Raw genomic sequence first — 27,393 nt, 5'->3', positions numbered from 1 at the left:
GCAGTGAATCGTGTTCGTGTCCTGGCTCGTCGCTGTCAGCCGCAATGCTGGCGAAACGTTGGAAACAGGTTCCTTTTGAGTTTCCACCCGAAAGCTTCGAACAGTATTACGTGGAACTGTGCTAAGTGTGAGATTCCGCTCTGCGACAGCCACAAATCTTTCAATAAACGTAAAGTCTCGATAAACGTAGTACTACGTTCTGTATTGGAAATATTTTCAATAAAATATTTGCCATTTTATCGAGAAGGATAAAAAATCGTATTACTACATTTCTCACCGAATGAACAGAAAATTACAAAAGAATTCTGTAGTAACACGTTATTGACTTATAGAACACAGTTGCGGTTGCTTAGAAGGTATCGTTAGTGCAACCATACGCGGCATTGTTTAGTCGATAAACACTATCTACTATCAGACCAAATTACACTGTGCAGAAACGCGTGTATTCTCTTATCTAAAATATTTTCAGAATATATATATATATATATATATATTTTTAAATATATATTCTATGTATATATATGTATAGGTATATATATAGAAGATGATCTTTACACGTGATTAAAAAACTCATTAATCGACGATTAATCTTGTCGATGAATTAGAGTTAAAAAAAGAGAAATGTAAAAATAGTGAGTCTTTTTTTCTCTTTTCTTCGAGTAGATTTCTTTCTCTTTTTTCTTTCTTTCTTTCGTTCGTCTTCGCCGTGAACTCGTTCGTAGAGACTTGCCGTGGTCCCATCTCGTTCTGTTTTTTTTTTTCCAACGAAATTTCAGTACGAAGAACCCAGCCACGGTTTCGTTGTATCGAGCGTCTCCTATTAATCTTTCGTGTATTGACTAGAAGAATGGGCGTAACGAGCTGACAGCCAGATATCAAATTACCAGCTTCGAATGTGCGATCGCGTTCTTTTACTTGGTCAAATATCGCTCGAACAGATCGACGTGATTTTCTGGCAACTGGATATCGAAGATTATATTTTTCTTGGTACGTCGGAGTGGAAAGCTGGAGCGCGGGCTATTCGAAAACCAGGACAATCGATTGTGGGATCGTTTGAAAATTAGAAAAGTGGGAAGTTGGAAAGTTACTTGAAAATTTATTCGAATCGAACGCAAGCAGAATTATAGCTCTCTAAATAAATTTCTACGGATCTTATCCACTAATGCGACCACGTATCTTAAATAAAAAAAAAACAAGACAAAAAAGAAGAGAAATTTGTCAAATTATACTTTCATAACGTCTTCCCTTTGGAGAAGCAATTTTCTAAATTACAATCCTCTTAGAAAAGCAATTCGTCGAATCGTGCACGATTCTCAGTACTCGAGCGATTCCATTCTGCAGATATACATCTCCATTACGATATTTGACCACTGAATTAGTTACTTGATCCCAGAGCCTGTAAATTGATATGGCTGACAACTTAGAAGGATCATATTCCCCGGATTAGAATGCAATCGAAGCAGCTAATCAGAGAGAATAGCGAGATACGGCTTAAGTACGACACGCGCTATAACGATGCTATTGTATATAGCGCGATGTATTGGTGAGATACATAGTGGAAGTTAGTTTGAGCTTACACGATTTCTCGCCTGCGTGTTCCACTCGCAACTACTCGACGAATCTTAGAAATCGATTCTCGTCGTCATTGGGGACGGTAGTCGGTGGATCGTAGAACAGGCAAACGGACAGCGAAATAATTTAACATCGGAATTGCCAACCTCTAAATACCATATCTCTAAATACCATGAAAATAACGATAACGCGGTATATCCAGAGTGTTAAAGAAAAAGAAGTTCAAGACTTTGCGAGGAATATCGATGTCCTTGAAAAAACACTTGCGTGTTTCTATTGGGTTGGCAACTAAGTGATTGCGGATTATGTCAATGCCCCCTAATGGCAAAATCCGCAACCACTTAGTTGCCAGCCCAATATTAACGACAAAAAGATACATTTTTTTCCGACGGGTTAAGTAGTTCTAATGTCGATGTTCCTCCTTTCTATCCCTCCGCTGGAATCCAAGTTTCCAAACTGCATTCCAACTTCTCCTCTCTGAATCTTCTAACGGTTAAGTAGTGTACAGATGATTCGACTGTTTGGAAAAATACTATGCATAGGATCTTGATCTCTACTCTGGTCTTCCACTTCAGACACGATATTATTTATATTTCCAATGAATTTGCCTTGCTTCTATCGATCGGAGAAAGAACACGGAGCGATATAGGAAACGATTATTATCGTCTGTCTGTCTCGTGTCTATAAACATGATTTCTCATTGCAACGTTGCCACAACTATCGTTCGATCGTGTTTTCGTTAAAAAGCTAAATTCCTTTGAATTTTGATTTCTTCGAATTCCCTCTGAGAGTTCGTTTGATTTCCTCCGCGTAATTTTGCATTTTCTTTATTTGCTTTTGGATTTCTTTCTTTCCTCAAATTTTTTTTTTTTTTTTTTTTTTGCTTCAGCAAAGATATTACAAAGCTGAATCCAGAAGCTTATTACGTCACCCAAAAGACAGCGTATCCTTTTCTCATTTACTGTCATTTGTCGCCGTTCGAAAATTCTTCGCACATCCGGAAAATAGGAATATTTTTTCCCCTACAGAAAAATGTTGTTCTCGTTGCAGAAATTCTCTCTCGGTCCCTATGGACCGTACGAGATAAAAAGATGGTTCAGACGTCGACGGTAGGCGAGACAGGTCCATCGAAATTACCATTCGTCACAGAGCTGATTTTCTCCTCGTTGCTATTGCTGTAGATATTGCTGGCCTTGGTTGGCTCACGAGGACCATCCAGGAAATAAGTGACCATGCTACCCTTGCCTTTCACCTGAATGGTACCACGACAGGTGAGCGGATATCCTTTGGCGATTAGGATGTCGCGAACTTCCTGGGTGACCTGAATCCCATCCAACACGCCTGTAGACTCCATCCTCGAGGCCACATTTACCGCGTTACCCCAAATATCGTACTGCGGCTTTCGGGCGCCTATCACCCCGGCGACGACCTACATTGGAACAAGTTCAAAAAAAATATATCATCCACTGGGATTTCTTCCCGGACAAATTTGATTTTTACTCTGTACCCGTTTTTCAAATGTTTTTTTTCTTTCTGTCTTTTTTAACTTCTATCGTATACGAGGAAAGGAGGAAACGTTTGTTTACTGGGACTTTTCTTTTGTGGAAATTTAATTTTGGAATCCGGAGAAATTTTTCGCTCTATGGTTCACCGTATATGAAAATAGGTTCTAACATTTGCTTAATGGGGTTTCATTTTTTTTTTAAATTTTATCGTATATGAGGAAAGGAGGAAACGTTTGTTTACTGGGACTTTTCTTTTGTGGAAATTTAATTTTGGAATCCGGAGAAATTTTTCGTTCTATGGTTCACCATATATGAGAATAGGTTCTAACATTTGTTTAATGGGGTTTTATTTTTGTTCTTTTTTTAAGTTCTTTCGTATATGAGGAAAGGAGGAAAAGTTTGTTTATTGGGACTTTTCTTTTGTGGAAATTTAATTTTGGAATCCGGTTCACCGTATATCAGAATAGGTTCGAACATTTGTTTAATGGGGTTTCATTTTTTTTTTTTTTTAATATTCGATTTTTGGTTTGGATATATTGGATTGGCAACTAAGTAATTGCGGATTTTATCATTAGGTGGAACCGAAAAAATCCGCAATCACTTAGTTGCCAACCCAATATTTACCACGTTTTATTGTTCACCAGGACAGTTTCAAAAATTGGTTCGTCGAGGTTAGCCAATTTTTAGAATGTAGGAGATTTGAAGTTTATTTCGGAGTAGAGGAATTTCAGGGAGTTTGTCTAATACTCATGTTCTGTTGAAGTTTATAGAATTTTGCTGAGTGTTTAGTTCTGGACGAAAGTAGATGTTTCGATGAGTGTCGTACAGCTAGTGCGAAATTGATCGACGTTACCGGTCCAATATTGATGCCCACACGCAACCGGAAGTTGTTAAAGCTGTGTTCGTTAACAGACGCCAGCTGTTCGCGTATCCTGAGCGCGTAGTCTGCCATCGCGGTTACGTGTTTGTAATCTTTCATGTCGCAGGTGTTCTTCGTTAATCCTACCGAAAGAGTACAAAGGAAAATTCTCTTAGAAGATTAAAAATTGCCGGGCCTCTCTTTTCTCTTAAAATAAATTGCCAGGAAAATGCTCGAATTCTTCCGATAAAAAGATTTACAACGAGACGCTTGCACAGATTTAACGCAGTACATTACCAGTAACGTAACATATACTTTGAACCACTGAATATTCGGCAATGAGAAAATGTGATCTCTTTAAAAAATACCCAATTCTTCTGTAAAAAAAAAAAACTTGCAAAATGTTTCCCAATGTTTCATCACGAAGAATTCAGAATTTTCGAAAAACGAAACAAACAATACAAGAAACTAGGTCGCGAAAGATTTGCCGAAGAGATTCGAAAATATAAGCAAAAAAATAAAAGAAAAAAAAAACAGTATAGAACAGACTGGTAGCCCGTGACACGGAAAATACGTAATTTGTTCCATGAAAAAGATAAAGCTGGTCCTCTGTTGGCATTAAAAAATATGTAGCAATAGGAGAAAGGAAGAGAAACACAGGAGATACGACGTTGCGAATTTTAATCAGTGCCTCGTTGAATAGTGTAATCGGGTAGAGGAGAGGTGTACAAAAAAAAAAAAAAGAAAGGGATAGCTGGTGGTGTAGGTTCTCACCGGATGCAGCCATGTACGTGGCACCAGTGCTCTTGATCTTCTCGATGTATTTGTACGGCTCTTCAGCTAGAAGCTCGTCGAAATCGGCGATGATCTCGTTCAACAGCCTGAGACACTCGACGCCCTCGTTATTCGCCTCGAGCTCCACGTAAAACTCGGAAAAGTTAGGTATCGAGGCGAACATTATGCAAACGAAGTCGCACTGCTCGTGGTACAATTCCTGCAATCGTTAATTACATGGAAGAATGTCGATAAGCTGACGGGCAGAGAAGAGTCGCGATCCAATTAAAAATATGGGGACACCCAATTTCCCACTATGAAATTGAATACAGTTCGTTTAACTATCAGAGTTGAGATTTTCAACGCTTGTTTTTCTAGTTTCTATTAAGTGGCAGATACGAGATATCTTCAGTAGCAGAGATATTAGTTCCATAGTTTACCATAATTACGATAGAGGAAGTCATAGATTTCGTTGGTCTTCGCGAATCCTAATTATCGCCCGATAAAATTTATACGATTTCTTTTGTATAAATATTATAGATTGTTAACGTTCTTACGTCTGAATTAACCGTAGATAAGAAGTGGGCAGCCACGTGCTCCGGAAGTATGTTGGCCAGCAGCTTTTGGTTGTAGGCTTTCAGGTGCTCCATTTCTTCTTTCTCCTCGGTTGCTTGCAACTTCCATAAGAAGTCCAACCTGTATTTACCAATATTTTTCATTCGTCATTTTTCCCAATTCGAAGAAATAGCGATTGGCAGGAATGTTGGCATTTTATTTCAATTTGTAAGCTTTCCAAAAAATTCAGCCAAATTTAGAGAAATGATCGTATTCGTAAGATTACGATGAAACCGTTACTTGTTAATGGGTCTGAGTATTAATTTTATTGCGAGTGAAAGGTATTACCTGTAAGTAGCTTCTGTGTGTTGGGAATGAGCAATGAGACACGTCATAAAGAAAATCACCAGAACACCTGCTAACCATCTTCCAGTCAATTCTACATCTCTTTCGTGTATGGCTTCGTAGATGCTGATGGATAAATAGCAAGCGACTACTAGGCTTAGTATAGCTACTTTGAACACCGATGTTAAAATCTGATAGACAGCGCAGGTTATCATAACTAGCATCACTAGTACCGGGAAAAGCTGTAACATATATCATACGAAATTAATGTGTTATTACGTATAGATGCAGAAATCTAGGGATAATAGGACCACAGATACAGGAATAGCAATAATAGGCGTTTTAAATTACAACCTGGCTCAATCAGATTTGACTCGTTTTGACTTCTCTTCGCTAGGTTTGACTCGTTTACTTGATTTAGCTAGCTTTGACTCGCTTTGGTTTGGAATTAGCTAGGTTTGACTGCGTTTGGCTCAACTTGTCTAGGTTTGAGTCACTTTGGCTCGACTTTAGCTGGGTTTGGCTCAGTTTGGCTCGACTTTAGCTGGGTTTGGCTCAGTTTGGCTCGAGTTTAGCTGCGTTTGACTCAGTTTGGCTCGACTTTAGCTGCGTTTGATTCAGTTTGGCTCGACTTTAACTGGGTTTGACTCAGTTTGACTCAACTTGCCTAAGTTTGGGTCACCTTGGCTCGACTTCAACTGGGTTTGACTCAGTTTGATTCGAATTAGCTAGGTTTGACTCAGTTTGATTCGAATTGACTACGTTCGATTCAGTTTGACCCGATTTGTATAGCTAGGTTTCACATAATTCGGCTTAATTTAACTAGGTTTGAATCGGTATGGCTGAGTTGAAGATCTCAAACAAAGTTAAGTTTAACTAATCCTAGGCTCGACTCATTTTGTCTTCGATTTAAAAGTGTTGTCCCGCTCGAATTAATCAGCTTGCATCAATCAGCAAACCGAATAAATAGCTCATTTCGCCTTCGATTGATGGTACAGTTTCACTAGGATTAGGTCAGAGCAAGCTTGATTTAGACTCGTGCAATTATCTTTGAAGATCCATACAAACTTCATTAGTGTAAACTCGTGTAAAGTGAAGTTAGATTAAGGCACAGAGTCATCGAATCGCGTGCATGTGCATGGAAACGATTTTGACGTAGCTTGGGAACGCGGTCTGAGTTGCACACAAGTAGCAGCCATCGCGTTTCCGGTTAATCCCGAGTTAATTCAAGGTGGAGCTTCGCGGCTGGGCACATCGAATCGATCACAGTTACTTACGTCAGCAAAGACAGTGTAATAGCAAACATCGACGGGCGTGTCGATACTCTGGAACGTTACGCTTGAATTATCTGGCCACTCGGTCAATGAAGACGTCACGTTCCCACACACGTGACCATCTTCCAGCGTTACCTGCAATCGAAAAACAAATCAATCGGTTTCCATCGCGTTTCCAATTTTTTCCTCCTAAAAAGTTCCTCTTTCTCGATCGAACGATCGGTGAAAATGAAACCGAACCATGTAAAATGCAAAATCATCCATCGATTGTCCTATGTTGTGTACTTTTAATTGTCCTTTCGATTAGAAACTGGCTTTTCCAACGTTTCCCTGCACTCGTCCACTAACATGTATTTTTATATTTAGCTGCTTGGCAATTTTTGCCACCCACGTTCCAAATTTAAAACTGTTGCCATAAAAGGTCTATCTCGAACAAGCTCCAAATATATCTCCAGCTATTTTTAAATCAGCCTCTTACCGTGTTTGCTGAATTATTTGGCGTGCAGGAGTCGAGGAACGACGTCTGGTTTCCGCTACGCTTGACCTTGGTTTCACCAAGTTTGGTATCATCGCGTCTTTACATATTCGTACTATATATACTTAGGAATCTAACCGTAATGTTCCAAGTGTTTTCTAATATCACCTTGACGAAATGTACGTTTCGATAGAACTTTCATTTCTCGGTTCGTTCGCTGACGAATTGTACGTGACACAACTTTGTGCAAATAGCTTCTATCGGGTTGGCAACTAAGCGATTAATCTTTCAAAAATAATCAAAATTAAGAATAGTATTCTATTTATAGAAATTATAGCTCCAACAGAAGAAATTAAATCAGGATAATCTGAATATCGTCGAGGTATAGCTATTATTGAATTAAATTGAATTTTTAATCATTTTTTATTTAATATTAATCCAGTAACTAATGGATATCAACGAATTAATATTGTAATGATTGCAAAAATTGCTCCTATAGATAAAACATAATGAAACATAGTATGTATCATGTAAGATAATATCAACCAATTGTGAATATTAAAATAAAACCAATTGACCAAATAAATGTAATATTAAAATTTATTTTAGATCCATGATATGTTGCTAATCATCTAAAAACTTTAATTCCTGTAGGCACGACAATAGTATTACAGTTTTATCAGTAGTTTGTATAAAAGTTCTACCTGTAAAATAGAAAAGAAACTTGTAGAGTTCTCTTAGTTTCATAATACCGTTAATACTCTATACGTGTTTTAATAGTTTTCTATCTGATAAGTAGTGGAGGAAAAATGGAATTCTAATGAGATCGTAGGCCAATGTCGTTCATATTCTCTGCCAGATCAATGGATTTATAGATTCGTCGATGATGGATGATGGCTATAGCTATCTATTTCATTATATATACCTAGTATTAAATGATGATCGATAGCCACTCTCATGAATTTTCTCCTAATAATACGGTGCGCGAGATTCTGTCGGATTTTGAGGAATTACACCAGCTTTCAGACAATACTATACCGAGCTGCTGGAATGCCTGCAATCGTTGATATTACAGTAGATTTCTCCTACACTGTATGTCCATGTCACTACGTGATAGGCAATACAGACGAAGCTAAACAACGAACGACATTCAGCAATATAGCGTTCGATATTCACAGTCTGTTAACAAATAGGCTACTTGCTCAAGCTATATCGTAAGCAAATTATTAGATGGCGTTGATAATTTTGCATCTCGATTGCCGAAATAATGCTATAGGAACACTAAGTTCCCGCTTAGAATTCATCTTAAAATAGTTATATATTTATTCGATAAACGATTTCAAGGATATTCATCGATACACTTGCACGTGTAACATCGATCCACATCAGAGACCAGGGCGCACACCGAGGGCAACATGGTAGCCAGATGTCTACGCATCTTTGGTGCGTACCCTCAATGGTCTTAAGGACCCACCATGGGTCTTGGCATTTTCATAGTTACGGTCCTTCAACGACCAAACGAGTATCTTTCGTTTTAAGTGCACCTTTACATTTATTGTTTGCTACGGGCTGACACGGGAAAGTTGGTTTTCCTTCACGTTCGGTATCTTCCGTTAGCAAGTTTCTCTGGAGGGCGGCTAAAACCCTTCCAGGTCCAGCAACCTTCTTATTATCCAATCGGAAGCGGTGTCTACTGCCCTCGCTTTCCTAACCAAAATTGTCATCAAGAAATCCGACGGTGCCGTGTTCTGAGACACAGCCACCCCTAGCTTTTCTCAGACAGAGTATCGTCGGTAAAACTTCATTTATTCTGTATCCTTAGAATTGTCGACATATGTTTACCGGTTTCTATCCTTAGACCAGTCGCGTACTTGATTTTTACATACGCGTCAGTGTACACTCGATTGCGACTATTAAGCGCAAAAATAGAGTTTAATAAAAAAAGAAAGTTAATAGTTGTGCTTCGGCTTAACCTTGTTTTTATCATGTAATCCTCGAGTTTGCGCGACACACGCGTCTCAGCACTTCCTTTGTCTCATCTTCTTCCATACCAGACTGTTAACTGACTGAACAGTTTACGTTCCTTTGTTTTCGAGATGCGCACACACATACTTGCACACACTCATATGCACACACATGTATCACTACCACGCAGCTAATCTAGTGTAGCACATAGAATTATACGCATCTCAATAGACGGCTATCATTCATCGATATCTAAAACCTTTCTCTTGGTTTAGGTGGAAGAACCTAAAGAAGAGATAATGTGAACAGATTTATCTGTGTTTTCGTTACTAAGAAACTGCTTGCGAGTAATAAACATACGTCAACAAATGTCTGTAGTACAGCGATCTGTATTATCTTGGAGCACTAGCATAATGTTAGAACTTATAGTGTGTAGTACTGTAATAACGTGAGCTTACCAACGGTGATAAAGCTGTGGCGAAAGTGAGAAACACGACACACGTAGCTAACACCTGAGCGACTCCACGATTCTCGAACACGTGCACCGCAAAATCTCGCAGACACCGTGGCACTCTCTAAAGAAACAGAATGTCAACGTACATCGTCTACGTAGTTGAAAGATTTCATCTCTTCGAGTCTTCAGTTATAGTCTTATTCTCTTTTGAATAGATTGGCTGGAAAATCTCTGAAACGGTGTATTATCGTCGAAATAAATCGTTCTCGTTTGGTTACAAAACTCTAGTATTCTTTAATTTGTAGTATTTTTTTTTTTTTTTTTTTGATAAAAATTCTCCAACGAAATTTGGAAAATACTGTCACTGAAAATTTGTAGGAAACCTAATAGTGCAACCTATCGTTCGTTTTTGTCATATTTTTCATTCTATTGAGCTGGAAACTAAGTGATTGCGAATTTTGTCATTAGGCGTTAATGACAAAATCCGCGATCACTTAGTTGCCAATCCAATGCCTGGAAGTAATCGTGGATTAGCGAAATTCCATAGAAATTTTCTCAATGATTTTCCTTCTTTCGTCGAAATTTTTCGTTGCGTGTACGGGACAAATACCGCGAATTATGTAATCGCCGGCGACGTATGTACGAGACACGATTAACGACCTCGGCATTGTGACCTGGAATCACGCCACGAATTCAAGGTCAAGAGGAAGTGGCAAGATTCCAAAGAGCGAACGCGATCGATTTGCTCGTGATGCACATTGCAACGCGATTCCTCAAATTCGTTCGAAGAATTCTTTTCCTCGCAGATAGCGGAGAAGGACGACAGTCTGAGCGAAAGTCTCACCTCGTTCTTCTCTGCCAGTAGTATCCCATTGATCGTGGCGATGATCAACGTGCTCACTGTCACACAAGTGTAAAAGTATCCGCTCCTGAAAAATGATACAATTTCGTAACCGTTATGAAAGCCTCTGGAGGCTTCACTTTTGCTCGGTCAATAGAACCGTTTCTGTCGATATAGAAGCACTTCGAAATACGCGGATACAGGACCGATACGATAACAGATGGTAGAATCGTAACTGAAACCAATATCGGTCCTTCTACACAACCTTTCTCATTTCTAGCTGTTATATATTTTTCTAACTGCTATTATCCTATTCCTGACGAACTATATCAACAGAAACCATGTTCGATCTTCTAGCAGTGGCTGTTCAAAACGTAGCAGCGACACGGAACCGAAAAATTTGGGAATATAGTTTGTACGGGAATACGTTTCGATTTACGTACGTCCTTGTTGAATTTCAGTAGAATCGAAATAAAATGGAATTTACCGAAATCCCGATCGCGTTACAAACTTTTGAAAATTATTGGCTTTCGATATGAGGCAAAGCGACATTTGGACAAAGCCTAGTTGATCGACGGTTTAATTAACAGAACGACAGAGTTACCCTCGTAGAGTGATCGCTATAGCAATCACGACGACCATGTAGACGAAGCCGGAGCACACGAAATATGCCGAGAGCATTCTGTCCCTTTCGCGCGAATACTGCAACAAATGGTTTACGAATATATAGTTTCTTCTTCTTCGAAATCTTCGCGGATACATAGCACTTTCTCAGTTTTCTTACGAACAAAACCCTCGAATGTTATTCCGTTTAAACAACAGTAGATTAGGTCACTTTGATTTAACACGTACGAGCGGCGTGCGCCACCGGTGGCTCACGCTCGAGTCTCCCATTAGACAGCGTGTACCACCGGTGGCTCACGCTCGAACGTTCCATCGGACAGTGCGTACCAGCAAAAAACGTTTAAATAATGGAAATTTAACGTACATTAATTGAAAAAAGTAGGATTTATTTAAACAAATAACCATTCGATGCTATAAACTTGTTACAAACACGAATACGAGCACAGAAATAAAATAGCAGCGCTAGTGTGAACGTGTTAAAAAATAATGACAATAATAATGAAAGAATAAAAGGAAGCCAAAGACGAACACAAAATGGCGTAATTTATTAGCCGATTATTAATTATTGCACGATCTTACGGCAGTGAATTATCGAGAGTCTTTTAGAGGAAAGATAAATTATTTCAGGAATTATAAATTAATACGAATCTTTGAAATAAACAGGAAGGGGACAAGAATTTGCATTTACCTTCCCTTCGACGTCGGGCAGACGAAAAGTTAGGACAAAGGGCGTACAATACTCCGCTCTTAATCGATCTATGCTCCTGGCGTCGATTGCTCTCATCAGGTACTCGTTCACCTCGTCCTCCGGGTCCTTTTTCGCCTCGGTCGTCTCGCCAAACCCTAATCTGTCGCAGGATTAATAACCGATACAGAAAGGTCCGTACAAGAGAAACTTCTTACATTGGAAAACTGAAAATTCATAAATCAAACATTCGTCGCGACTTAAGTTTCGAAAATTTTTCTTTCGATACCCCGACCCCTGGAAATTATATCGTACGATCGATCATTTCACACGATCCGTAGAAATATATTATTTGATATTTAAAAAATAACAAATAAATAAATAATGATATTTATTTAATATGATAAAATAGAAAAGAGTTAACTTTCTTATTAAAGATTCGTATTCCGAAGAAACTTACGATTTCGGAATGTACGAAGTTTAGGAAAATCCACGCGCGTTGGTCTAAAATTATTTTCATAAGGAGAAAACGTAAAAGGAAGAATGAACCAGTTACTTGTTCTGTTTGCCGTGTTGCGAACCGTGTCCCATCACTCTCATCTCTTTCGACACGTTGCCATTCGCTGGCAAACCTTTCCTCAGCCCGGACGAGGGTAAGTTACCCTTATACGTGTCTCCGGGGACAATTAGGTAGGTTTTGATATCGTGTTCCTTCAGATACGCGTTTCTCTCACCCCCATGGCCCTCTTCCACCTCGTAAACGCCATCAAGACAGTCCAGTGTTTCTTTCGTGATGTGCACTCGTCTGTACAGAAATAATCGCAGCTCGTCATTTCCAACACCACGCTACAGTTCATCGATCGAGGTTTTTGAAAAATAAATCACAACTTTCTGTCTATCAGCTTCTTCGAACGGATTTTTACGTTGTTAACCCACATACGATTGCCACGTTATTAATTAATATCATTAGCAATTGAATTGTCGATTTTAATTATATTGAAATCATACTAGAGACCTCAGGTGTCCACTAACACTTTGACTGCCACGCGGAAATCACATGTTTCGCTCAGGACGCCACCGGAGTATTTTTATTATTCAAAGCGTACAATAGGAAAATAATAGTAAGTTGATGATGTGAGACAACGTTCTTCCCCAATGGAAATTGGTTTCCCAATGGTCGCTTGGAAATTTCGTCGCTGAGGGAAAAAGAGAATAGGAGAGAAACTTGCCCCGGTATTCCTCCGCTTTCCATGTAGTTGGCCAGGGTGACGTCGTTGCTCCAGACGTCGAACTGCCACTTCCTCAAGCCAAGGACCCCGCAATGAACTCTGCCTGTGTGTATCCCCACTCTCATGTTCACGTTCACCGCACCAACCTCTCGATATAAACTGGAAAAGTTTATCGTCAAGTATATCGAGAATATCATCGCGATAATCGGATTTCCATTGGTTCTTTCGAAATAAAATATCGCGATCTCTTACTGCTAATTAAAAAAAAAAAAAAAAAAGAAGTATCGTTACAAAGGATAATTCGTTTCTCTAAGTATGGTTGGAATGAGAAATTATAGTATTGGGTTGGCAACTAAGTGATTGCGGATTTTGCCAGTACCACCTAATGACAAAATCCGCAATCACTTGGTTGCCAACCCAATACATATATAGAGTGTTCAAAAAGTTGTGACTTCTCTAGAATGGAGAACTACGGTCTGTTACTGCGAGTCACAAACGATTGTAATTACAGAGGATGGATTGTTTCTTTGAAATTATTTACGCAAAAATATGAATGAGAAGTTATACTATGTACAAGGTGTTTCAAAAGTCCTCCAGTCTAGACCAGCATGTCGGTGAAAGTTGGTTTAATGTAAAGAAAAGTCAGCGAATAGAATTGTGTTTACAGTGAGAAACGAGTTAATTTTCAGTGAGAAATCGCGATACGTAGGCTGCTTAAAAAATTCTCGAAAGTCAGATCCCGTTGGAAGCTTGTTGCAAGTGAAAAGTTAATTTCGTTTCTTTCTCTCAGCTGCGATTGTAATTCCGCCTATGGACTTCATTTTTCCTGCAAGTGGATTAAGCGTAGATATGATGGTAATAATTATGATAGATACGATGACAAAGACACGATGGCAAATTACGACATACAGGGTGTTTGAAAAATTCCTCGGACGTTGAACGTACGATCAGAGATCCTCGTTGAAACTAAACAGAGCTTTCCTTTCTATTTCTTAATCTCGTGACTACAGGTAGTTTCAAATTACACGGGTAGCTTGCATTTTCGCAGAATTATCGTTTAATAGCGTTTCCGTCGTATGATAGAAGAAATGGCGGGGCAGAAGAAGCAGGTTAGAGAGAGCGTTTTAAGAGCCGGAAACAGAGCAAACGAGTCAAAGTAGACCGTAGACTGTCGAGACGTGGATTCTCGTTATGAGACTGAAAAACATCCAGTCTTGTCAAAGGAATGATTTCCTTGGAGAATAAAAGGTTATTCGGAATGGTGGTGGCCGTAGAAACGAACGTGGTCACTCTCGAGGATTCTATAATGACGATTTATAACGAAACAAATCGTAAATTCTTTTCAGAACGAAGCTCTCGAAAGAAGCTCGTATTCTATCTATTTTCCTTATAAAATCAACCGCGGCGCACAGATATTTCGAAGGATGTACAGCGAGCGTGTAGTGCGTTTCGTAAGAGACGCAAGCTTTTCCCGAAGGTTTAATTGCATTTCGTTGCACGACAAATTCTCTCAACGATTTATTAACAATCTTCCCAAACATCTATTTTTCCCATCTATTTATAATTTTCTTGATAATTTGTATCGGCAATTTTTCTCAACACTTTACCGACCGATAGCCGATTAATCGGTTTTTTATCGCCCACGCTTACCGACCGACAGCCGATTAATCGGTTTTTATCGCCGACAATCTTTCTCATTATTCGAGCAGTAATTTGCTATTTAGTACTAAGGTACCTTGCTCAGTCGCGTCAATCGCGTTGCTTCGTAAGCTGCCACGGTTTCATAGCAATTTGAAAAACTGTCCGTTCGCGATGGACGAAGAGAATGGTATTGGAGAGTGTAAACCGAAACAGAGCCGGCGCCAGGGAGAATCCGCGCCTGAGCTGCCGGTTGGACGTGCGTATGCTGTTGGTCGGTAAAGTGACAACGTTTAATTGCAATTTGAAATTGGCTTGGCAACTAAGTGATTGCGGATTTTGTCATTAGGTGGTATTGACAAAATCCGCAATCACTTAGTTGCCAACACCACAGAGAAAGGATTTTCGTTGCTAATTCGTTAACAGTGTCGATTGAAGTAGAAGTGATTTTGGTTAGCGCTTTGCAGAGGGAAAATTAGCGATGAACGTGTTAAGTTGATGAAAAGGGTGAAGCAACGAGGCTCGTGTGATAGGTCAGTGATTAAAGCTATACAAAAAATCGGATGCACGTATAGCAATTAATATGACAAAAGACTCACGTAATGGCGCTAATCATGTCCAAACCCATTTCCACGCAACAACGAGCGTGATCTGGTCTCGGTTCCGGAAGTCCAGAGACACAGTAATAGCAGTCGCCGAGTAGTTTGATTCGAAGACAATGGTGCTCAGCCGCCAGCGTGTCGAAGCTAACGTAACAAACAGATTACAGAATTTCCATGCGAATGATTCCTCTATTAATTAGAATAAATCTTCAATTTCCAAAGAAAACTGAAGCAAAGATTCGATCGAAACGTTCTAACGTAAAATCAACAACTCGTATAATTGTTTAACGAAATAACGAAAAAATATGACGAGCAGCCTTGATACAAAATTTTAGTAAATTATTGATTAATGAAATTCTAATAAAAAAGAAAAATGCATAGCATAGGAAAAATAGAAAAATGTTAAAAATAAATATAAAATAGACTAACCAGGCAAACAGTTTATTCAACAGCCTGACGACTTCCTCGGCAGTGCACTGATCCGACAACGAAGTAAACCCGCAGATATCGGCGAACAGAATGCTAGAAAATAGAACAAATGCAATATTATATATTCTTCGGTATTATATTCTAGTCGTTATTATATCAGCATGTTAATTGGAATTCGTAAGGGTAGTAGATGTCGTGCGACTTAACGAGCCTCGAGTGGCAGATACGCGTTACCGTAACGTATAATAGACGCGTGTGTCAGCCTGGTGTATAATAGAGTTGGATGCTCAGCTGTTTCGCCTCACTGAATACACCGTGCCAGAATTATTCAGTCAGATACGCGTGTCTATTAATTTTCACATATTTTATTAGCAATCTGATACAGTAGCCTGTCGTATTACGCGAATTTTTATATATAAATATAGCTATATATATACATTGGATTGGCAACTAAGTGGTTGCGGATTTTGTCAATATAACCTAATGACAAAATCCGCAACCACTTAGTTGCCAATCCAACAGTAACGAATTAACTGCGTTACATGGGATTTTGTGTAAAGCAGTTAATTGTGTAACATATAATAGATTGTACGGTAGAATAGGTTTGATTTGGACTGATAATTGTCTTTCTTTCGAAGAGTTTCCAAGGAATTGGTTTCGGTAGATTTCTATTTTCAATGACTCAGGAGCGGATACTGCATTGTCTGTATACTACACAGTAGAAGAAGAGTGGTTTAAGCAGACAGGCTTTTCTTCCTTTGGCAAGAGGAATTAGGTTTCGGTAAATTTTTGATTGAAGCGTCTGAGATGTTAATACAATCGGTCTAATATATAGTGCAGTGTAATTGGTTTCCAGAGACAGACGTCTTTCTATGGATGAAGGAACTAGCTTGGTACAAGTCTTATTTTAAATAGTCGACGGGTAAACGTGCAATGAGCTGAGCGCCGTATAGTAGAATGTGATCGATTTGGTCAGATATGTTTTCCCTTTTTGAATAGGAAACACTGTTTGGTGGATTTTTATGGTAAATTATTACGCAATGAATACAGTGGTCTGTTTATTATGCAGTAGAATATGAATGAGGTCTGTAAATAGGTTTCTTTTAAAGAAGAAGAACGTCGCGGTAGAATATGGTTAATTCTTACAGAAAGAATCCCTTGCCTTGGAAAAACTAATTGAATTCGATGAATTTGTAATGGAATACATTTAGTTAGTATCGTACTTTAAACAAACTTGCTCCTTTGAAAAGAAGGATTTAAACTCGGTAAAAAATTGTACGTAGTATTATTTACGAAGACTTCAGTTACCAACCTTACGGGAAAATTGACCAAATTTCTTTTGGAATATCTTAATCTTTCAGACAAGAAGTCTCAAACCTCCGAGAAAAAGCTCTCAAACCTTCAAATAGAAGCTCTCAAACCTTGAAACAAAAGCTCTCAAACCTTCAAATAAAAGCTCTCAGACCTTGAAACAGAAGCTCTCAAACCTCGAAACAGAAGCTCTCAAACCTCGAAACAAAAGCTCTCAAACCTTGAAACAGAAACTCTCAAACCTTGAAACAGAAGCTCTCAAACCTTCAAACAGAAGCTCTCAAACCTTGAAACAAAAGCTCTCAGACCTGGAAACAAAAGCTCTCAGACCTCGAAACAGAAGCTCTCAAACCTTGAAACAGAAGCTCTCAAATCTTGAAACAGAAGCTCTCAAGCCTTGAAACAGAAGCTCTCAAACCTTGAAACAGAAGCTCTCAAACCTTGAAACAAAAGCTCTCAAGCTTTGAAACAAAAGCTCTCAAACCTTCAAACAAAAAGTCCCAAACGTCTGACCGAACTATCTCAAACCTCCAAACGTGCAAGTCTAATTTCATCGACTTATATGTCCGAAAGTCAGTCAAACTGTGCAAAAATTATCGTCAATCACGATGAACCTGAACTTTATAACGACGCTAAATCTCTGAGATATTTCTTCTTCTCTTTTTATTTTTTTTTTTTTTATATCTTCTCGTTTGGGTACTCGAGGCGGTACTCACCTGACGTTCTCGTGCCTTTGAATGTAAATTTTGTGAAACATGGTATCTTTCGGCTTCCCTGCGATGTCTGCCTTCATCTCCATGGCTACGTGGCGTGGCAACACGCTCAATAGAAGCCGTTCCTGCAAAAAAATCAGAGAAAATTCGTCGTCGTTCATCGCGTACAGCCTCTCGTCTACGACGTTCGAACAGCAAAGAGCAAGGGGAATGCAATTTCCTCGCATCGCACAGGAAATTCATGGTCCCTTCCTCGCATACTTCGCGCAAATATCCCAAGGGATTGCCAGATTAGAACCTTTCTTTTTTCTATCATTTTCTACCTTTAACAGCTGTTCGAATATATCTATTTTCGGTATTATCGGTCGTGCAATTGGAGAAATTAGGAATTATAAATATGAAAGACGTAGAAAGTATTCTTTCTGAAATATCGTACACTATGTGTGCGTCGTAACGTACTTTACGTCATCCTGATTGCAAGTTATTAATATTATTAGCTTGGCAACTAAGTGATTGCAGATCTTATCATTACCACCTAATGACAAAATCCGCAATCACTTAGTTGCCAACCCAATAGATATTATTACGAAGGAACGATACAAATCTTTCAACGAAACTGAAAGTTTACTTAAAGAAAAGAAGAGAACAGGTCGCTGCATCAGAATATTCGCTATTTCTATAACTTCGAACCACTCGAATTGGCTGTCTATCTCTTTATCTCTAAATATTTTAAGAAACTTTCTCCCCACTGACGACTTACACCACTTTCATCATCACCGGCACGTGTTTCCACCCTCGTCGAGGATCTCCGCCACGTTCAAACTCGTTCTGCCTGTCGTGCCCCAGCCCTTGCCACAGAAGCTCGCATAATTTTCGCGACCGACAAATACGAAAACGAGACTGCCGATATTGTTGCGAGGAAGCCGGTCGTCAGCTGCTTTTTTCGCTAGGCGTGATCGAACGATTCCAATGGGATGTTTCCTTTTACCAGGTGATCCTTCCGTTCGTCTCTCGTTGTATCTCGCTCAATTTCATACGAACTATGAAATATTCAGGTCCGATCGTTACTTAGTCTGGTTTCTCTTGTTACCAAGCGCACGGATACCGTACGCGTCGTAGAATCTGAAATTACAGCGGCCCCTCACCGCGACTAATTTGACGCCGTATAAATCGATCAGCCTCTCCGCACACAACAGGTTGCGCGCACCTGTGCTGTGTCACGTGCGATCACCTATCGTTCGTGATCGGCCAATACGCACGACCTCTTGGCCGCTATTTCCTATTGCAAGTCACGTAACGCTACCTTCCATTTCATTCTGACCAGGTGTCGGCTAGTTTCATTCCTTTGTCGCCTCGCCGTATTGCATTTCCTGGATTCTCGTTAAACTTCTCCATTGCTCGATATTCTCAGTTGATTAAAATTTTCAATCGAGATCGATTCTTCTTCTCCCTCTGAACGGTTTATCGCAGCAACTTGTAGCTTCGGACAGCTACACGGCCAGCTGTCTCTGACGAGTATACTCGTCATGAAGAAGTGGCAGTATTTTGCGTTCTGACGAATGTACTCGTCCGGAAGTGATAACAGTATTTTGTATTATGACGAATATATTCGTCGTGAAGCGATGACAGTATTTTGTGTCACGACGAGTATACTCGTCATAAAGAAGTGTCAGTATTTTGCGTTCTGACGAATGTACTCGTCCGGAAGTGATAACAGTATTTTGTATTATGACGAATATACTCGTCGTGAAGCGATGACAGTATTTTGTGTCATGACGAGTATACTCGTCATAAAGAAGTGGTGTTACTTTGCGTTATGACGAATGTATTCGACGTGAAGTGATAACAGTATTTTGCATTATGACGAATATATTCGTCGTGAAGCGATGACGGTGTTTTATGTCACGACGAGTATACTCGTCATGCGTGAAAAGTAGTTAGAATCTGCTGTCTAAACTGCAGTTTAGCGATTAACACATACTCTGAGTTTGACGAGTATACTCGTCATCTGTCGTATGTAAAGTATTCGTACACTCTTTAGAATAGTAAAAGTTTCTTTAAAATTGACCCGTTTTTCGAAATGTCAGAGGAATTAGCTTGCTAAATTTTCTTGCGCGTCGTCTGGTAAATTAGCCTTTCTGACTCCTCGAAGAAAGCTCGAATCGTTCGATCCAATTCTTAAAAACTTATTCTGTTCTTAAGATATTCGCATACGCGAATATCTCCCACATTCGGTGTAGATGGAACGTGTAATGAAAAACATATTTCATAGAACGTTTAGAGTCCGACTTTTTAATTTTCTCGGAAGGAAATTCCATCTTGAACGCGATATATCTTGTTGCGAGAGTACTATGAAAGAACTTGTCGACGATGGTTGCCGATTTAACAGCGTATCGTAGCATCGTGCCGAAACTGCATACCACGGAACCATAAATTCCATCGGTATACGCGAAACTTATGCAAACTGGCAACCTTAAAATAAGAAAAATAAGGGAAGCCAGGTAGTTCTAAGCAACGACGATCACGCATTGCGCTCGTTCAGGACAGAAATGACCCACTGTTGGCCACGTGAAACTGTGTTCAAATTCACGGAGATGCAATTATTTCCTTCGTGAATCGGTTGATCGTTCGAATAAAAATACTGTCAATTCGAGGATAAGTAGAACTTGACCTTTCCCGATGTTTTCTCGATCGTGAAATAACACCGTGACAAATTTTTCTATCGAAAAATACCTTACTACCTGCCTGTGGTTATTTGCTTGCAAGCTAAACTTTTGTTGCGACGGAAATTTGAAAAATTGGATATTGGATGTTTGGAAGACGCAACGTTGAAAGTTAAAACTGGAAAAGCGGAAATTGGCGAAGCTGAAAGGCGAAGTTGGTAAATTAAAATTCGAGAAGTTACAAAATTGAAAATTTAAATGGCAAACACGAGAATCAACGAGTCAAAAAGTTGCAAAATCGCAAGCTCGATGCGGGAAACGCGAAAATGTAGGATCGTGTATTTGGAAATCCGAACGATAGAAATTGTGGGAAATTAAACAAATTCATCCTTCGATAATTTCTAATCGAAGTCAACTAAATTCGTACTCGTTGCAAATAATATACGCACGATATCTCTGTACATACGTAGCCTTTTTGGCAAAAATTCTCACAGTATCACCAATCAGCCAAAAGGAAAACAGAAAGGACAATTAATGTTGCAATTAAACTTTTCGATTGAAGTATTGGGATAGGAAAAACAACCGGTCTGACCTTAGTACTTTAGCAGGCGAGATTGAACAGCTTTCACTTGGTCATCGGTATGCTTTAATTTCGTGCTGATGGAAGCTCTTCGCGAACAAACAAAATTTCATCTCGTTACGAAGAAAGTAATTCGGTTCTGTTGATGAAAATAGCGCAAATCGATCTTCTATTTCATCTGTCTTCTCCACCAGTTTTCCTATTCTGTTTGTATCATGGTATAAGTATAAACCGAGGAAAACTCGATGTTGCACCGCAATGGTAGAGCGTAACAACGCTATTATCGATAAAAATTTGTTTTTCAAGGTATTTGTTCGTTGTAGCCATTCAAATTGTGCCAATTCTTCATATTACGAAAAACAAAGGAGATATCTAGGTAGCTTCTTTTAGCTGAGACACCATGTATGCTAATCGATTAGGTTCAAGTATATCAAGTTCCTTATACTTGTCATAGCCACTGTACGATATCTTTCGAGTTACTTTAGATACACTGTGTGTATCACGATACTGAGGAATTGGAGGAAAGTTAGGTTAGAATGTTGCCATCTTGAAAAGATTTTTGATGAACGTTTTTCGTGCAGCAGAGAATGTTGTGTTCTTTTGTAACGTTAATAAGTGTTAATAAGTAAGTCTGGAAGCACTATGTGTGCCGAAGAACTGAGGAATTTGAAAGAAAACTAGGTTAGGATTTTGCTACCTTAGAAAATTCCTTGATAAAAAATTTGGTTGCAAAAGAGAACGATATTACGTACATTTGTAGTATTGATAAGTTTGTAGAAAGTATTATACTACGTCTGTCATGGGACTGAAGAATTTAAGAAAAAGCTAGGTTAGGATTTTGCTATCTTAGAAAATTCCTAGGTGAAAGATCTGATTGGAAAAGAGAATGATACTACATATATTTGTATTAGTAAGTTTGAGGGAAGCACTACGTCTGTCGTAGAACCGAAGAATTGAAGAAAAAGCTAGGTTAGGATCTTGCTACCTTAGAATATTCCTTGATAAAAAATTTAATTGGAAAAGAGAATAATATTACGTACATTTGTAGTATTGGTAAGTTTGAAGGAAGTATTCACTGCGTGTACATAGAATTGAAAAACTTAGAATTAGAAAAGTTAGAATTAGATTAGGAATTAGGTTAGAATTTTGAATATCTCGGAAAGCTAGCTAGTGAACGTTCTTTGTACGTAGGAGATTTCTAGCGATACAGCGTGAATTTGACAAAATTGCACAAATTCAAATTGAGAACGTGTTTGTTAGAGGCAAGATATCGAGCGAATGAAGCCAAGGACCATGTGCTTGATAAACAAGAGACAGCTACTAGGACAGTGGTGGATTATTATCGCGTCAGGTCACGGATACCTGATTAAAGCATACAATGAACCTGGTCACGGCTACAATGTCCACTGGAATTATAACCGATCTCCGATAAACCATTATCTTCAGCAGACTTCCGTCAGTTGCCCGCTATTATTTCGCCTAGCTGCTAAAAATAATCTACCTGTTGTTAGGTTAACTACCTCAGAAATTAGAACCTTCGCCCCTCCCAACGAGTTAAGTTAATTACCTTTAATTAAAGTTGAAACGTATCGAGGATAACTAGCCGTTGATAATTCTTGAAACTTCGTTCAGCAGATAAAAACGATAAGTCTGATTCGCAACTAGTTACTCGTTTTAATATTTCTCTATAGATTTCTTTAAATAGGTTTGTTCGTAACGAGGTTAGGTCGTTCAATTGTATTCGTTAAGACGTGAACTTGCATAGAAATCAGCGATCTACTTATCGCGATTTCGTTTCGAATTTTCACGTAGTTTGAACGAAGACCAACTTACTCGGTAAATTATTGAACAATTATTTTCCTCTAGTTTGAAATCACAGTAAATTAGAAAATGTCGGGCAAATAGTTCGCTATACGTGGCTGACGATGATGATATTAATAAACAATTAGTGAAGTACATTAATTATCGAGGTGCACAGGCAGCAACGGGGCAGGTTTGATCATTAGAATTTCGTTAGTTTGCTCGATCGAACTGGCTCTGATTAAACTCGTTATTAGTAACTAGCCGATTTTCCAACCTGGTAATATTAATGTTCCCCGTAGAATACTAAATATCGGTGTAATCGAGCAGCAATTAACGTTACTTAACGTAACGCAATCACAAAAAATTGTATCCTGCATCGATACGATTTTTGTTTTCATTTCTTTGTTGTCCTATCTTTTTAATCTGTTGCCGGTCCTCTAATTTTGTATCGCGAATTCGCTGAATTTTTCGCACGGATAAATTTACAAATAGAGAAGCTTGTTTCTCGCGTAAAAAATTCGGAATTGTGTTTCGCACGATGTTCCGCAGGTGGAACGTTTAAAAATATGTAAAACAGAGATTTTATTCGCCAACATTTCCCATGGACTCCGGCGTGATGCAGCTCTTTGTCAAAAAACGATTTTCATTAAAACAAGAGATAAAAGGTTCGCTGGCGTTATGCGAATATTGTAATAATATGGCGCATTGTGTTATGGACATTGTATTAAATACTTGGCTGTGCGTTATTAACAAGTTAATTCTCAGTTAAATAGCATCGTTCCATAGCACATCGAAAGGTATTTGAATTTTCAAAATATACCTTCCTTGTCCACAAAGAAAAATTCGGTAACGTTCGCCCGAATGAACACTTCGGATAAAAGAACGTAAATTTGCCAGATATCGAGAAATAGGTGAATTTAGGCGAACCTTAAATTAGACGTATTTCAAAGCTAAGTAGATTAAGTAAAATTACTAATTTTTGATCATTAGAAATCCGAAGCTCCATAATCGGAAACTCGATCAATTTCTAATTGGATAAATCAAGAAATTAGGGAAACTTGCAAAATTGGCAATTTCCCAATTAAAGAAATTACCAAGCTGAGCAAGTTTACAATTTGATAAATTTCCAATTAAATTTCTAAACTAGCTACGCTCTTAATTCAGATAAATTTCCAAATTGGACGAGCAGATTTTTAATTTGTTAAATTCTGAAAATCTCTACAGCCATCGATATACCAAATTCACGAGAGACTGTAGAGTTCCCTCCGCTGATGGAGCTGCGACTTCTATCGTTGCGAATAAAAGTGTGGTGCTTTGTCTGCACGGTCGGAGAAAGATAGAATTTCATAGAATTTTGCGTACGATACCTGTTGCTGATTTTCTCTCTGTGTAGTCAATCGAGCTTCGACGCATTGCCTGGTTTCCAGGAAGGCTTGCCTCTGTGCCAGTTCGCGGGGATGATGCGTCAGAACGCCTGCCATATTTGTCCCACCCACTACCACGATAGAGCTTAACAGCTGAAATAGAAAATTGAACATTCCATAGATATTTATAGTTTGCAACGTTGAAATTTCCAAGCTTTTGCTACGCCTGTTCTATACTAAGCTACGTATACCGCTATCTAATAAGCTGTTACACGTCTGATCGAAAATTTGTTCGCCAGTGATGAGCAGAAAGATTCGTTATGAACGAGGCAACTGTAAATTAAGCGCTTTCTTGCACAGTATTGGGTTGGCAACTAAGCGATTGCGGATTTTGTCATTGGGTGGTAATGAGAAAACCCGCAATCATTTAGTTGCCCACCCAATAGATCGACAGACTGGAATTATCCGCAGATGATCAGAACGTAAGACTTGGAACGTAAGTACTGAAGCGATCGAAATGGAAGTCTGAAAAATTGTGAGGGAAAACTGTGGATGAACGTTAGTAAATATGTCATAGGTAATATTAATTAAGGATATCGAATATGTTGCAGGAAAATTGACAATGTCGATGTAGTGACATATTTCTTCGTTTTGTATTAAATATATCGAGGTGTAAGTGTGTTGTCCGTGATAATTGTGGCTGCTGGCTGTAGAATGTCTTGCTGGGGTACTGCTGTATTTTCTTCTCATTTAAGAATCGTGGAAGAAAAATCGGACCACGGGTGTGTCACGTAAACTTAAGAGTTGGTTGATGAAATTAAATAGCTGAGTCGTAACACAACTATTAATTTTGTTTTAATTAAACTTTATTACGAATTCTGCAATCACAATGTAACACACACTGAATTAACATAAATCACAATTCACTCCAACCACGTTATGTAAGACTTGGTTACAACGATACGTTAAGTACGCGACTGTTATAAGGGTAGAGACCGGTAAGGATATGTTGACTATTCCAAGGATACAGAATAAGTGACTCTTTCTGGCGATACTGTGTCTGAGGAAGGTTAGGGATGGGTGTGTCTAAGGGCACGGGTCTATCGGATTTGTTGATGACAATTTTGGTTAAGGAAGTGAGAGCAGTAGACACCGTCTCCGATTGGATAATAAGACGGTTGGTGGACCAGGAAGGGTTTTAGCCGCCCTGGCGAGAAAGTTGCTAACGGAACATACCGGATGTGAAGAAAACCAACTTTCTAGGCTAACACGTAGTAAACAATAAACGTAAAGGGAAATCTAAGACAGGAAATACTCGCTTGGTCCGAAGGACCTTAACTAGGAAAAGTGCCAAGATCCCTGATGGGTACGTAAGACTATCGAGGGTGCGCACCAAGAATGTGCAGACACCTGGGTGCCATCCTGTCCGCGGTGTGTGACCTGGTCTCTGATGTGAATCGACGTTACAGGTGCCGAGATTTGAACCCGGGTCCCGAACGTTCGTAGCCTAAAGAGTCTAGTTAGTGTCGAGTGGTGGTATTTGTGCTGTCGAGTGCCGTCACAATATGATGTTCTAATTAAATAATTAGATATATAATTATACCGTTGCAGCGGCACATGAGTCAACGGAAGATTCAAACCCGAGTGACCCATATTGTTGTGTCTTGGAGTGTCAACATTGCTTTGATTTGCTAGTTTCAAAAGTATTGGCTTGGCAACTAAGTGATTGCGGACTTTGTCAATACCGCCTAATGACAAAATCCGCAATCACTTAGTTGCCAAGCCAATAACATACACTGACCATTACAATTTTGTCACTCGTCCCTTGAATAGACTAAAAAGTTCAGTAGTACTGCACTGTTATGCAATATGTTGGCGACGGCAAAGCGCAATATACGTTCCCTTTTCAATTGATGCTTTTCAAGAGATTTTCAGTTTTATTGGACAGAAGTAGATTCTCTACAGACAGTGAGAATAAGCCGATTAAGAGGTTCGACATAGTCGAAGGGGCAATTTCAACAGCGGATTAGGAGATTGTAAGAGTGGGATCAAGTGTGCAGCTAGAAAGAGGTTCTACAGATAAGGAGGCCGCTATCAATCCTTTCTTAAAACGTTTAGTTGATTCTCTTAAATGGAACACGAACTCGATACGATTGAAACGCGAGTCATTCGATCGATCAAGAATTTACTCTTTTCCAAATCAAACACTCCATCGAGTTTTGTTCGACAAGTACTCTCTTGTACATGTATTTATATATTGAGTTTTTGTTTGTAAATTGGGTCTAGTTTATATATTTATGCAACTAAGTGATTAAATAAAAAAATAATAATTAAATAATAATTAAATAATAAATAATAAATATACTCGATCTAATGCTTGGACGCGAGTACAATTTTGCGAAGATGCGAATAAATATTTGCCTCTAAGATTTTAGACATCACCGAAATTAATTAATTGTTGCGTAGGAAATCGAAAATTATATAATCTAGCACCTAGTGTCCAGAAATTTTTAATTGTCGATATAATAAAGATAAAGAGTCGATAAGATTGATATAATCTAGGCTCTGGAAACACTTGGAATTTTCCGAAAATCTGAATAAATTTTCGCCCAGTAAGGCGGAAATTTAAATAACGTAGAATTTAAAAACAGCTGAAATATTATTAAATTTTAGCGAGACTACAAATGTATTTTCGAAACAACCGAGATTCTACGAAAATGTCGACGAATTTTTGCCTAGCAAATACCATATTCGTTATCTGAAATTTTATATCTGTTAGAATCTAAAGTTTAGACATACTACGACGTTTACTTTGCTCTTTAGAAACTCGTTAGAAGAGAAATTTCTGCTTAGCGAGTTGAAAATGTAGAGAATAGACTCTAGAAGATCTCGGCAAATGGGAAATTTCTATGATCCAGGCTTTAGACGCTGCCAAAATTTGACAAAGATCCCCCAAAACATTTATCCAGCTTCCATTTTTATCCTTTGGAAATTTCTCAAACACGTCAAATAAACTTTCTTCGTGGCGAATTTTTGCGATCAAGACCATTGGACACGGTGCAAATTTCATCCACATCTTGACAAATTTTTGCTTCGCAGGTGTAAAATCTATACGCTCTAGACGTTTCTTTAC

General features: G+C 38.8%; 1 protein-coding gene and 1 long non-coding RNA gene across 3 annotated transcripts in view; one reads left to right on the top strand and one right to left on the bottom strand.

Annotated features, from left to right (window-relative positions):
• The window catches only part of LOC143303772 (uncharacterized), a 129,549-nt gene that overhangs the window by 32,361 nt on the left and 69,795 nt on the right, over window positions 1-27,393 (top strand). The gene's annotated exons all lie outside the window — the stretch shown is intronic.
• Window positions 1,711-27,393, bottom strand: part of LOC117154408 (adenylate cyclase type 6) — an 88,689-nt gene continuing 63,006 nt past the window's right edge. The window contains exons 7-22 of one of the 2 annotated variants that reach the window (XM_033329363.2): window positions 24,264-24,413; window positions 17,854-17,975; window positions 15,827-15,919; window positions 15,395-15,541; window positions 13,158-13,316; window positions 12,485-12,733; window positions 11,932-12,091; window positions 11,224-11,321; window positions 10,623-10,707; window positions 9,783-9,899; window positions 6,888-7,019; window positions 5,614-5,852; window positions 5,268-5,406; window positions 4,711-4,930; window positions 3,931-4,079; window positions 1,711-3,001 (exon numbers count right to left, since the gene is read on the bottom strand). In XM_033329363.2, the coding sequence (XP_033185254.2) occupies window positions 2,669-3,001; window positions 3,931-4,079; window positions 4,711-4,930; window positions 5,268-5,406; window positions 5,614-5,852; window positions 6,888-7,019; window positions 9,783-9,899; window positions 10,623-10,707; window positions 11,224-11,321; window positions 11,932-12,091; window positions 12,485-12,733; window positions 13,158-13,316; window positions 15,395-15,541; window positions 15,827-15,919; window positions 17,854-17,975; window positions 24,264-24,413 (2,592 nt within the window). In that variant the 3' untranslated portion in view covers window positions 1,711-2,668. The remainder of the gene's footprint in view (window positions 3,002-3,930; window positions 4,080-4,710; window positions 4,931-5,267; window positions 5,407-5,613; window positions 5,853-6,887; window positions 7,020-9,782; window positions 9,900-10,622; window positions 10,708-11,223; window positions 11,322-11,931; window positions 12,092-12,484; window positions 12,734-13,157; window positions 13,317-15,394; window positions 15,542-15,826; window positions 15,920-17,853; window positions 17,976-24,263; window positions 24,414-27,393) is intronic. The other variant, XM_076625569.1, reaches the window with a different exon arrangement.

The sequence above is a fragment of the Bombus vancouverensis genome, chromosome 16, assembly GCF_051014615.1.
Source record: "Bombus vancouverensis nearcticus chromosome 16, iyBomVanc1_principal, whole genome shotgun sequence".
NCBI classification, from domain to species: domain Eukaryota; kingdom Metazoa; phylum Arthropoda; class Insecta; order Hymenoptera; family Apidae; genus Bombus; species Bombus vancouverensis.
The sequence above is the reverse complement of the archived record's forward strand: the minus strand, read 5'-3'. Positions and strand labels throughout refer to the sequence as shown.